Source organism: Erinaceus europaeus, chromosome 3 (assembly GCF_950295315.1).
Source record: "Erinaceus europaeus chromosome 3, mEriEur2.1, whole genome shotgun sequence".
Classification (NCBI taxonomy): Eukaryota; Metazoa; Chordata; class Mammalia; order Eulipotyphla; family Erinaceidae; genus Erinaceus; species Erinaceus europaeus.
In genome coordinates, this window is record NC_080164.1 from 150,372,145 (window position 1) to 150,385,794 (window position 13,650).

The 13,650-nt window shown below is 37.5% G+C and overlaps 1 protein-coding gene across 5 annotated transcripts in view; it reads left to right on the plus strand.

Annotated features, from left to right (window-relative positions):
• The first annotated feature begins 37 nt into the window (after positions 1 to 37).
• YIPF7 (Yip1 domain family member 7) overlaps positions 38 to 13,650 on the plus strand; it is a 154,099-nt gene continuing 140,486 nt past the window's right edge. The window contains exons 1-3 of one of the 5 annotated variants that reach the window (XM_060188112.1): positions 38 to 147; positions 7,812 to 7,928; positions 9,748 to 9,909. In XM_060188112.1, coding sequence (XP_060044095.1) covers positions 7,813 to 7,928; positions 9,748 to 9,909 — 278 coding nt within the window. In that variant the 5' untranslated portion in view covers positions 38 to 147; position 7,812. Of the gene's footprint in view, positions 291 to 5,641; positions 5,782 to 7,811; positions 7,929 to 9,747; positions 9,910 to 13,650 lie in introns of those variants that run through there. The other 4 variants (XM_060188111.1, XM_060188115.1, XM_060188114.1 and 1 more) reach the window with 4 other exon arrangements.

Sequence of the window (13,650 nt, forward strand, 5' to 3'; positions counted from 1 at the left end):
GAAGCGGCGTCCAAAAATTGACGTGAACACGTCACTGGACGTCGTGACGTCGCACACCTACGGAGCCAGGCGGAGAGGGGGCGTGACTTGTGGGGAGAAGCTCTCACCACCACCTCCAAAAAATAACAGTATTTGATAATAACAATCGTGAGTTTTAATTTTTAATTGTTTGTGCAGGGCAGTTCCAATCCCTTTGCACGCTTCCTTCTCACTCAACTACATTCTGTTAAGTGTGTCGTTTTCCCCAGCCCGCCTGGTGAAATCGACAGACTGACTTGAAGAGATTGCAGGTAAGGAGCAGAGCAGTCGGTTGTTGCGCTCCGGGAGGCTAGTTCATGACCCTGCTCTGCTCATCGTTGTTTGCTAGACCCTTACGATAGCGCTAAATGAGGACCGACGTGTAAGGGTCTAAAACATAAGGATGCTGTTAGCGTAACTTTTAAAATCTAACTTCCTTATGTTTTCGGGGAACCCCACGTGGTCACGCGGAGGTCCCGTCACGGGTTCCTAGCTATACCGATGAAAGCGAATTTTCACAGAACACGAATTGGAAGGTGCGATTTCTAGATCCTTTATTCAACCGTGCAAAGTACATATTTTTAAGAAAAAGAGAAGAGACTTGGGAAAAGGGTATCCCAAGGACCAGTGAACCCTTAATAGTGCGAGAGAAGCAGGGAACCAAAATAATGCACCCTAGTGATATTATTCTGCCATAACTTAGTATTTTTACGTGATATAGGGCGCCCCTGTTTGAACGCACATACACAAGATACCTGGTCCCCACCTGCTGGGGGGTAAAGCTTGGCAAGTGGTGAAGCAGTGTTTCAGGTGTCTGTCTCTCACCCTCTCCATCACCCCCCTTCCCTCTCGATTTCTGGCTGTCTCTATCAAAGGAATAACGATTAAAAAATCTTTTAAAAATAATGTAGAAGTAATAACTATCACCTCTAGTAGCTATCACATCTACTCTGAAAACTTATCATCTCTGTGTGTGTGTTTTAGCACTAGAAATAATATTAGTAAGCATGTAAAATGACATGATAACCATCACAAACACATACACATTTTATCTCTCTTTTTGCATTGTGGGACCTCACACATGCACCATTTCACTGTTCCCTGGCCATTATTTTTTATTTCAGAGACACAGCGAAAGAAAGACATCAAAATACCACTCCAGCATTTGTGGAGCATCCCCTGGTGTCATCCATGGTGTTTGATGTGGCTCTGGTGCTCAGTCTTGGATCCTCAGTCATGGTCAGGCAGGCACTCTACTGCGTGACTTATTGGCCAGCCTCACATGAAAAAATTACGCTGTTAACAAAGAATCCCCACTGTTATTGCTAGGCAGCAAAATTGGTGCCATCATGTGTCTACAGTATAAAATGCATGGGCCAGGTGGTAGCGCACCTGGTTAAGTATAAGATGAAGCTTATATATTTTTTTTACTTTAAAAAATTTTTATTATTTAATAATGATTTACAAGATTGCAAGATAACAAGTGTACAGTTCCATGCAGTTTCCAAAACCAGAGTCCCATGTCCCATCCACAGCTTATATTTTTAAAGTTGGTTTTAAAAATCTGTGATGTCTTTCTTTTCTTCAAATTTAAGCATAAAGTTTTATATTAAACATTTTTTATTTTAATGTTAAAAATTGCAAAGTATAAAATGCTTGGGAAAAGGAGGAAAATAAAGGCAGGAGTTATATATGATTTCAGTCAAATTTCTGAAGAGCCTTGCATGGGCTTTGTGAGTTACTACTCTGACAATGGATTGAAGAAGGGAGTGAATGAAAAAAATAAAAGAAGATTGAAAGAGGGAGGGGAATATTCTATTTTAATAATCAAGTTAAAAGACAACAACAGCAGTCCTCAATAAATCCCGAGAAGAACAGTAATTTAGATGAAGAGATCAGCAAGATGTGTCTCCTGAGACTGCTATATGCATGACCCATCTTCAAGCCCCAGTGTACTTGGGACAGTCAGCACTGTGGTGTCTTTCCCTTTCTCGCTCAGGCTTTTTCTTTCTGAAAAAGTTGACCCTGAGTGGTGAAGCCCCAGCAATGGAGAAATTAGAGAGATGATAAATGATAGATAGATAGATAGATAGATAGATAGATAGATAGATGATAGATAGATTGGTAGGTAGATAGATAATAAGAGTGGGGAAGGATTGTGATGAAGGAATGACTGACAACTAAGTGGAGACAAAATTATAAGGATTTGATGTAGAGTTAGTTCAGGCTTGGTGGTGGTGCACCTGCTTGAGAGCACATGTTATAGTGCTCAAAGACCTGGATTTGAACACCCAGTCCTATATGCAGGGGGATAGTTTTGCGAATCATGAAGCACTGTTGCAAGTGTGTCTCTCTGTTTCTCTCTCTCTATCACACCCTTTCATATTGATTTCTGGCTTACTCTACCCAATAATAAATAAAGATAATAAAAAAAAAATTAAGGGGCTGGGTAGTGGCACACCTGGTTGAGTGCAGATGTTACAATGTGCAGATGTTACTTCAGAAGGACCCAGGTTCAAGCCCCTAGTCCCCACCTGCAGGGAGAGAGCTTTGCAAGTGGTAAAGCAGTGCTACAGGAGTCTCTCTCCCTCTCTATCTCTCCTTCCCTCTCTGTCTCTATCAAATAAATAAAGGTAGTAATTTAAAAATATTTAAATTTTTTTAAAAAAGAAAATTCTACTACTGACACAGCTCCTCTTGTTGCTGGCTGCACTTCTTAACATGTGAAGATCAACTACTTTCTAACTGTGGAGTATTGCTCCCTATAATATGAAGATAATCCAAAAAGCAAAGTTTCTCAGCAAAACTGATTGACTAAGGTGTTTAAAAACAACTGAAATTATATCCTTATCCCTCCCTCTCTTTTATTTTTAGGGATGTATAGAAAACTAGGTCTTTGACCTACAGAAATTAAATTCTGCTTGTGCACCAAGTTACAGCACTTAGGAGTGACCTGGCTACTTTGTTCATTAGTCATGTAACTTCCATAATCCCAAGGGAATATATAACAATATTATTTGCACTGTTTTGTTTGAGAGTACTCATCCTCACTAACAAAATTCTGAAAGCAATATCTTCTTCCAAAAGCTATCTGTGCATCTGTTTAAGAAGAGAATTTCATTAAGTTTCAATAGGTATCACTATACATTTTAGACATAAAATTATTATAATGTGGACTCTGATGTACAATTTATAACTTCATGAAATACTACTGAAAGCCATAAGATTAGAAATATTATACCAAAAATATACCCCAACCTCAACAATGTAGCTATAAATGTGATTCTACCTGAGATGTGCTATCATTCTGAAGGAAAATACATATCAGCAGAAAGTTCCCAAAGAAAAAGACTAGGCATTGACAAGAAGTGAAAAATGGGGGGTAGAAGCTGGATAGCAACGAAAGAATTAAAGGAGTTATGAAATATCTAGGAAAATGCACTTCTAAGTGCACAAATATCAAGGGAAATGCATCTTTAGTCTGTGACTTCTAATTACCATTTTTAATTGATTTACTTATATTTTTTATATTTTATTTATTGGATAGAAACAGAGAGAAACTGAGATGTAATGGAGATAGAGAAGCACAGACTAAGAGTAACCTGCAGTGCTGTTTCACCACTTGTGAGCTCTCCCCTTCAGGTGGTGACTGGGGGACTTGAACCTCGTCCTTGTTCATGAAGACATGTGTGCCCAGCCATGTGCACCACCACGTGGTCCCCCTTTTCATGTTCATATGTGATACATTATTTGTATATATTTTCTTCTTCTGGTTGTTGTAGTTTTTATGATTAGTTTTAGAGTAATTAAACACCACATTTAGGTAGTTATGTGTTTAAGTGCTCACATTACAGTGCACAAGGACCTGGGCTCAAGCCCCTGGTCCCCACCTGCAGTGGGAAAGATTCATGAGTAGAGAAGCAGACCTATCTCTCTGTCTCTTTCCCTACCTATCTGCCCTTCCCCTCTCAATTTCTCTCTGACTCTACCCAAAAATAAATAAATAAAACTATAAAAAAGAAACTTTTGGTCACATTGAAACTATAGAATTACAGGGCTGGGCAGTAGAACAGCAGGTTAAGTGCACATGGTGCTAAGTGCAAGGACTAACTTAAGGATCCAGGTTTGAACCCCTAGCTCTCCACCTGCTGGGGGGTGGGGGGAGTCACTTCACAAGTGGTGAAGCAGGTCTGCAGGTGTCTATCTTTCTCTCCCTCTTTTGTCTTCCCCTCCACTTTCAATTTCTTTCTACCCTATCCAACAACAATGACAACAACAACAACAAAAATAATAACAACAGTGATAAACAACAAGGGCAACAAAAGGAAAAAATAATGGCCTCCAGGGGCAGTGGATTTGTAGTGCAGGCACCAAGCCCCAGCGATAACCCTGGAGGAAAAAAAAAAGTATATCATTACTTTTGTACACTTATTTGCAATATTCCAGTAGTTATAAGAAATGTTATACTTTGCATAGTCAAAAGTTCGTTTTGTTGATGAAAAAGCTGAGATGCTGAGAAACTAAATAAACTGCCTGAGATTAAACACAGGTGCAAAATAGGTCTTATCAGTCAAAAGTGTAAACAAAAGCAAAAAGCTGAAAAGAAAGCAAAGGTTGTATATATGAGATAAAGAGCTATCTATATATACACAGCATGTAAAGCTAGGAGGTGAAGGCGATCATTTGTAGAGAGAACAGAGGAAAGGGGCAGATGGATGGAAAAATAAATTTGGGCCTAGGCAGTGGCTCACCTGACTAAGCGCACACATTACAATGTGCAAGAACCCAGGTTCAAGCCCCTGGTCCCCACCTGCAGGGAGAAAGCTTCATGAGTGGTGAAGCAGGACCAGGCAGGTGTCTCTCTCTTTCCCTCTCTACCTCCCCTTCCCTTCTCAATTTCTCTGAGTCTCTATCCAATAAATAAATAAATAAAATTAAAAAAATAAATTAAAAATCAGAAGCAGATCATAAGTATCCATTTTAGGCATTGTTTATACAATTTAAATACTACAGATTTGGATAGAATGAGTAGCACCCCATTTTTCAGAATAATGTTTCTAAAACTGGCATATTATGATCATATATCATATAGATCTTTAAACTTTATTTATTTACTAGGACAAACAAATTGAGAAGGAAAGAAGGGAGGGCCGAGTGTGAGAGAGAGAGAGACAGAGAGAGAGAGAGGAGAGAGAGAAAGAGAGGGAGAGAAAGACTGTAGCACAACATCACTGCTCCTGAAGCTTTCTGCCTGAAGGTAGGGATCAGGATTTGAACTCACCTCCTTGTGCATGATGACTTATGCACTTAACAAGGTGTGCCACTGTCTGGATATATATACTGTCTGGATATATATGTATATATTACAATATTAGAATATCTAGTCTAGCTTGAATATATTATAAATTATGAAGCAATGGAGATTCTTTGAGTCTTTTACTTACCCTAAATAATCATAAATCATTTTCATTGGGCATGCACACAAGAAAACTGAAATTTGCTCTTTATATGTTTGTTATATTTATTGTGTCTCTTCAAATTGCATATCAATGCACTGTTCAGTGCGTGTTATAAGATACTGCATTTGGCTTTGGGCAGGCTACACCCCCACCTCCACTGCTGTAGAATCTATTCAGAGTGTCAGAGTACAAATTTAGAAACATATTTATAGCTAGTGGTTCATTTTAACCAACAATTTGTTACACATTTATCAAGCAAAGCTACATTTGTTGGAGGATCTTTTCAGCTTAAAATAACGTAGAGGTATGTATCTGATTCTTCTAATGAAACTTGGAATTTGGACAAAATACATAGTTGGGTTATATAACACTTGTAGTATTAATAGTCATATTACATAAAACTTTGTATGTTATGAAAACTTAGTGTCTTATCAAGTAAAATTACTCTATGTTTTATGATGTTTTTTGAACTTATGCTATTAAACTATAAGCTCTTTAAATTATAACTTGGTAAATGATGTAACACTCTCCCCACTCTGATTATAACATATAATTCTTAGTTAATTTTATATATACCACGAGTGAAAAATCTTGACTTATTAAGACATATGTTTGAATTGATACTTCTAATTTTAGGAAAGCTTGCTATATTTTTACTAAACTGTAAAAACTTTGACAATCATTACTTGAGTATTTCTTTTTTTTAAATTTTTTTTAATATTTTATTTTATTTATTTATTCCCTTTTGTTGCCCTTGTTGTTTTATTGTTGTAGTTATTATTGTTGTTGTCGTTGTTGGATAGGACAGAGAGAAATGGAGAGAGGAGGGGAAGACAGAGAGGAGGAGAGAAAGATAGACACCTGCAGACCTGCTTCACCGCCTGTGAAGCGACTCCCCTGCAGGTGGGGAGCCGGGGTTCGAACCGGGATCCTTATGCCAGTCCTTGTGCTTTGCGCCACCTGCGCTTAACCCGCTGAGCTACAGCCCGACTCCCTACTTGAGTATTTCTAATTAATTAAACTCCTAGAACTAAAGTTGTTAATGCAGTTTCATGTGAAATTCATCATGAGTATTCCACAAATTGTTATAATCATATTAATAATGCCTAATAATTTTAAATTTTATTTTCAAATAGAAAATAAAGGTTAGTATGTTGCTTTGAAAAACTATATTTGTCCAACTGATAAAATTTCTCTATTCCATTCTTTCATGTTCACAAAAATAATCAGTTTTACCTTATATTATCTTCTCCTCTATCTTTCCTTTTTTCAAATCTTAGTCCTTACTACTGATATTTTAGGCACTAAAATTTAAATTAGGTCTAATCTTGATCATGCATTCCTTTGTACTCTGGGTTTGAGTAGAAACTATGTGGACTGTACAAAGATAAAGATTGTTCCATTAGCAAAATTGAGCCTTTGACTCAACTAAGAGCCCAGATGCAACAGGCAGGACAAGAGAAAAAGAAAAAAAATGCTTCTAATATTATTTAGAATTTGTGCAGAACCAAGAAATTTGTGTGTAAGGTTTATTTGTTTGAAACAGTATGGGGGACTGCACATTTTAATATTCTAGGGGAAAAAAAATCAAACAAATAGTACTTACTATCAGTCATTTATTTTCTGTCTTTCCAATGAATGTACATAACACATACACACACACACACACACACACACACACACAAACTTACATTGAGAATTGACAGTTTAGACAAAATGCTTCTTACTTTTCCTCTTAATCTGCAGATAATCTGGTGTTTGAGGCACTTTTAGGCAAATTTAAGTCCTACTTTATGAAAACTTACATGAAATATTATCTTGATGCACATTTTTATTAGTGATTTAATAATGATTAACAAAGTTGTAGGATAAGAGGGGCACAGTTCCCACCACCAGAGTTTCCACATCCCCTCCTCTCCATTGGAAGTTTTCCTATTCTTTATCCCTCTGGGAGTATGAAGCCAGGATCATCATGGGGTACAAAAGGTGGGAGTTCTGGCTTCTGTAATTGCTTCTCCGCTGAACCTGGACATTGACAGGTTGATCCATGCTCCCAGCTTGTTTCTATCTTTCCCTAGTGGGGTAGGGCTCTGGGGAGGTGAGGTTCCAGAACACATCGGTGAGATCAGATCAACTTGTGATGCACATTTTCTAAACAACTGTTTAAAGATATATTTCCATCGCCTCTGCAAGTATTTCATTTATCTCATGTATAAAATATTTTGTACTCTGCTAAGAGTCCAGTCGTAATCACATTGCTAGTTGATCTTTGTAAATATCTCAACAGAAGTTTTACTGATTCAGATTCCTCAGTTGCTCGTTCTTTTCTTGCAGGATGTCTAACTGTGGACAATTTAACACCAATTTTTACCAATCTAATTATATCATTGATAATCAAGAACAGAGCTGTAAAGATCCTTATGCCTATGGAGATCCTTATGAGTCTGGAAAGTAAGTACTTTCTGTCGATAAAATCCTATTATCTTAGAAAGTCAAAACATTAAGACATTCCAGTTAGTGTGATATCTTTATAGAAAGCAAAACTTTCCATGGTGTGCCTTAGCAAAATGCCCAAGAAGAAATATCAGGAAAAGGAAGACAAAGTAATTCAGTTCTCTGTGAACGTCCTTCATCATCACAGACCCATTTGCAGGTGGATGGCCTGTCATCTTTTTTCAAAACTTCATTTAGGAGGGAACCTGAATATGGAAATGGAGAGAGGAGGGGAAGACAGAGAGGGGGAGAGAAAGACAGACACCTGCAGACCTGCTTCACCACCTGTGAAGCAAGTCCCCTGCAGTTGGGGAGCCGGGGGTTCTAACTGGGATCATTAGACCATCCTTGTGCTTCCTTGCTGTGCTACCACCTGACCCCTGAAACAGATTTAATTTAATTTAGTACACATTTGCCGAGTACCTGCCTGTGTATACAGAATTACAAATACTGAAAAGAAGAAATTCACCCCCACCCAATTTCTGTATAATGCAGAGTGAATTTACTACCTGCAATTATCCAGTATCAGACTGACACAGAAAAACAATGGTCAAAATCCAAGTCTATAGTTTTGAAAGCACAAAGTTTATAATAAACTTATAGTTAATGATTATGTGATAGGACCCTAAAAGCTAACTATACAACAAACATCTCCAACCATAGACACTATAACTGATCCTTCTAACAGTGTTCTATGAGAAATTGTATCCATGTGTCAAAAACTGTATGGTACACTTACTTTTCTAATAAAATGACTTAGAAGGGGAGAAAAAAAGGTGAATGTTAAGACATTTTAATTCAGATATAGGTTTAAAAATAATCCCCTGGAGAGTGTGTTTTGTTCCTCAGCAGTATCATGTAAACAAAGATAAGCCTCTGGAAACTAGTTGTAATTTTTTTATGCAGTCTATGATTTATTTATTTATTGGAGAGAGACAGAAAAATTGAGAGTGAAGAAAGGTAGAGAGACACTTGCAGCACTGCTTCACCACCTGTGAATCTTCCCCTCTTCATACATGGGATATCATAAATGCAGGTTCTTGCACATTGTAGCAGGTATAATGAGTGTGCCACCACCTGGACCATACTAGCTAGAACTTAGTGATGCTAGGCATGGGTGATAAAAAGGAGGTTATTGTACAACTGGCAAACATACTTTTTTTAAGGGTAAGAGGTTCTGCTATCATATTATCCTTAGAGGTAAAAGTTCTTCCATGAGTATAATGGAGACTTTGTAAAAATAATTTTCCCTATTGTAAAACACAGGACTAATGGGATGTTGTTAAAGAGGAAAAGAACATACAAATACTTAAATGATGCTTACAAATGTATTTTTGTGTGCCCAACACTATTCTAAATGGATTTGAACACAGGAAATTTCTGATAGAGTGAAAGACACCCCCACACTGAAGCTTTCTTCAGTGCAAGGAGATACAGGTACAAAATGTTTCTTTCAAGAGTTAAGATATTCTTAAACAGGGGCCAGACGGTGGCACACCTGGTTAAGCGCACACATTACAGTTCACAAGGACCTGGGTTCTAGCCCCTGGTCCCCACCTGCAGGGGGAATGCTTCACAAGTAGTAGAGCAGTGCTGCAGGTGTCTGTCTTCCTCTCTATCTTACCCTCAACTCTCAATTTCTCTGTCTCTATCCAGTAAAAAAAAAGATATTCTTAAACACTTGGAGACTTTATTAAAAGGAAAATTATAACTTCCTTCCTTCACTTGTTATATCTCTTCCATAGATTTATAAACACCTTTGTTTTCCTTTTTCTAGACAGCATGCCAGTGAGCAGCCTCAGCCTACTTCTTTTGTTCCACCAGAGATACTCGTGCCATCAGGCAACACAGGACAGTTTTTTCAGCCAGCATCCAATCCAGATTATTACTCACAATCTTCTTATGTTGACAGCTTTGATGAAGAGCCTCCTTTGCTAGAAGATAAGTTAAGGAAGTGCTATTAGTGTGTGTATAGATCAAAGAATTATAGCAATAATCAGCACTTAATGTGTTCTGTCAGCATGCTCTGTACAGTGTTTTATGTGTGGTTTTTCCACTTATAAGAAGCTGCCCAGCCTAAACCTTGAAACCATTGTGAGTTTGTCACATGCTGGTATGGGAAAAATTAGAACTAGATTTATGCTGTTGCTGTGTTGCTGTAGTTATTAACAGCTTCTTCACTGTTTATTATAATAATAAAAATTATTATTTAATTATTATAAAAAGTCCCTTGGATAAGAGGGGTACAATTCCACACAATTCCCACCACCAGAGCTCTGTATCACATCCCCTCCCTTTAAAACTTTCCTTTCTTTATCCCTCTGGAGTATGGACCCAGGATCATTATGGGGTACAGAAAGTGGGAGATATTCCTTCTGTGATTGCTTCTCTGTTGGATATGGGTGTTGGCAGGTTGATCCATACTCCAAGCCTGTTTCTGTCTTTCCCTAATAGAGTAGGACTCTGGAGAGGTGGGTTTCTAGGATACATTAATGAAGTTGTCTTTCCAGCGAAGTCAGGTTGCCATCATGGTAGCATCTGTTACTTTGTTGGCTGAAAAGCATTAAGATATAAAGCAAAAAATTGTTTAATAATCATAAACCTAAAGGTATGAATATAGCACATGAGATTTGGGCGTCTTTGTTCTTGAAAAATCTAGGAAGTCTATTTTAGATATATCCCAAGGGGCCCATGGCTTTATGAATTAGTGCTTGAGTCTGACAGCTAACATGCAAGTGGGTTAAAAATAGTATGAAGAAATGATGTCAGAGTTGGAAATAGGATTAGAAAGCTGGACCAGGAAAGAGAGTAGCTCTAAAATATGGGAAAATCATATAAATATTTGTTAACTGTAAACCCCATTGATCTGATTTGGGGCCCATATTCAGGAGCCTGTGTAACCTCTTCATCCCTATAAGTTTGAGTTCACATTCTATGGTCACAGCTAGGAATATTCTAGGCTGCACTCATTTCAGGACCAGTCTTCCTCAAGTGCAGAGTATGTTGACCCAGCCTCCCTTTGGAGAGTAGGGCAGTTTCTACCATTGTTGTTTCACATTGAGGGCCCTGTAGAGGCCCACAAGTGGGTCCAGGATGCTGTTCCTGATGGAGATGACCATCGATGGTAGAGAGAGGGATCTATAATGTGAGTGCTTAACCAAGTCTTTTAGACATCTAGGCCCATCATATCTATGTGGAAATCCCAGGATCCCCTAACTAGGGCCCCAGATGATGGGGTGGCTTGGTAGTAAATAAGAGGGCCATCATTATAGCATACTAGTCTCTTGCCTTTATCCACCTTTTATAGTTCTTACTTCATATGACAAAGTTAGCCTTAGAGTGATTGAGGGAAGTGAAATAGAAAGTGAGTGAGGAAGGTATCTAAGTTTAAGTAGAAAAGATTTGATTAAGTACTTTATGGTATCTTTTTTAGTTCTTCCTACTTGCTTGTTGCACTGCAAAGTATTGTGCACTTTTGCTTCAGGGTATATATTTTCTCCTAATTTATGGATACATGTGCACATGTGTTCCATCTCATGGGCCCTGGTCTATATCTAGATTTTGTGGCTTTGTTAGGGAGCGTACCACCTGAAATGGAATTAAGGAGTCCTGTGAGCTAGGAAAAGTCTTACCAGAGTAATGGAGCTGAAGAGTTGACGTTCCACATTCCATGTCTGGCCTCTGTTTGTACTGTCCAAAGTGAAACATGTTAAGGTGGCATTGGTTGCATTGATTTGGTTGAAATCAGCAGATGCAGTATCAAATAGTATGGATCAAGAGAAGCATGAAGGAAAGTGAGCACAGCCCCCAGAGGTTCCAGGACTGGGAGAAATATGAGTTTTATGGAGAATGAAGGAGGATCTTGCTGTCTAAGAGTTTAAGAAAACAATAGTTATTATTATAACCAAATTATTTGGGAATTTTTACTTTGAAAATCCCATGGCTAAGATTTACTGTAACACACAAGACCTTACCATGAAATGTAATTGAATGCTATTTAAAATTAATTGTATCTTATATACTGACAAGACCAGTTGCTTCTAGTCTCCCTGATCAAAGATTAAAAGTGATTTAATATTTAAAAAGGTCATTATTAGAAATGTATTAACAATTTAATCCCACTGTGAAAATTCTATCAGGTTACCAATTTGAAACCAAAAGTGCTTAGATTGAAGAAATATATACTCAAAACTGGGTTCTATGCATCAAAAATTTCAAGATATTCAATCTGTTTTCCCCTCTAGTGTTGATTAGTGATTTAAGACAATAAGTTAATAGGAGTGTATATTAACATCACGACATCAGTCTCTTTCCTAACACACACACACACACACACACACACATACACACACACACACACGCACACTACTTGAGGGATTTAAGAACCAAAACAAGGGACAGGCAGGGTAAAGCACTAATTGACCCTGAGTGTATTTCTGCAGATAGGCAGATAGATATATATTTTTAATGCAGTCATTCTATATCTGCTGCTTTTGCTCTTAATGAATGTTGACATGTTGCTAGAAGTATAGTTGGTGGAAAACTCAAACTCCAGCTGATTTATATTCAAGGGTAACTGCTTTATATCCTTATGTGTACAGTCAAGTCAAAGGATGAATTAATTTTTTATATCAAAAGATAAATTCTTGGTAAACTATATGAACATAGTCAGTTACCTGGTATTAAAATATTTTTCTGTCTTTGTATAAAATTCTTTAAAAGTGAAGAACCATTTAGAAAGATGCAGAAAATTATGTAATTTTGTTAATGCACCAAAGTCAAGTTTTTTTATTAGTTCTGTTTAACCAATCCACTCTACTTTATAACTTTCAACACCTGAAAGTTATAATTTATTCTTGCTGAACTTTTACCTTGACTCCATCAACATTCATAATTTTAAAGTACATAATTTAAAAAGTATTAGTTGTCTAATTATTAAAGTAATCTGTATTTAATATGAAAATTTGGAACATATGAATGAAAAATAGAAAAATAATTATTTTGTCTTTGAGGCAGAATAACAAATGATGTATTTTTCCACCTTATATTTTATGAATGCATTTATATTCTCTATAATTTGTATGTATATGACATATATGGATATTAATATTCTTAAAAGTGAAATTGTAATGATCAGGGAACTGACTCAGCAGTAGACCGTTGCCTTGCATGCATGGGGTTCTGGGTTCAAGCCCTGGCCTCACATGGCTGCAGCAAGAACTCCGTAGATGTCAGAGAAATACTTTGAATTCTTTCTCCCTCTCTCTGTCTGCCCTTCCCTCACTATAAATATAAATTAAAAAATAAACACACATATATATTTGGGTTAAGAAGTTTTAGCTCTGGCAATAAATACTGTTATTTTTGAATATACATCTAAAAAATACTTAGATAAGGGGCTGGGTGGTAGCACAGTGGGTTAAGCGCACATGGCACAAAACACAAGGACCAGCAGAAGACTCCTTGTTGGAGTCCCTGGCTCCCCACTTCACAGTTGGTGAAGCAGGTCTATAGGTGTCTGTCTTTCTCTCCTCCTCTCTGTCTTCCCATCCTCTATTGATTTCTCTCTGTGCTAGCCAACAACAACAACTGCTATAACAATAACAACTACAACAATGGCAACAAAAATGAGAAGAAATGGTTTCCAGGAGCAATGGATTTGTAGTGCAGGCACCGAGTC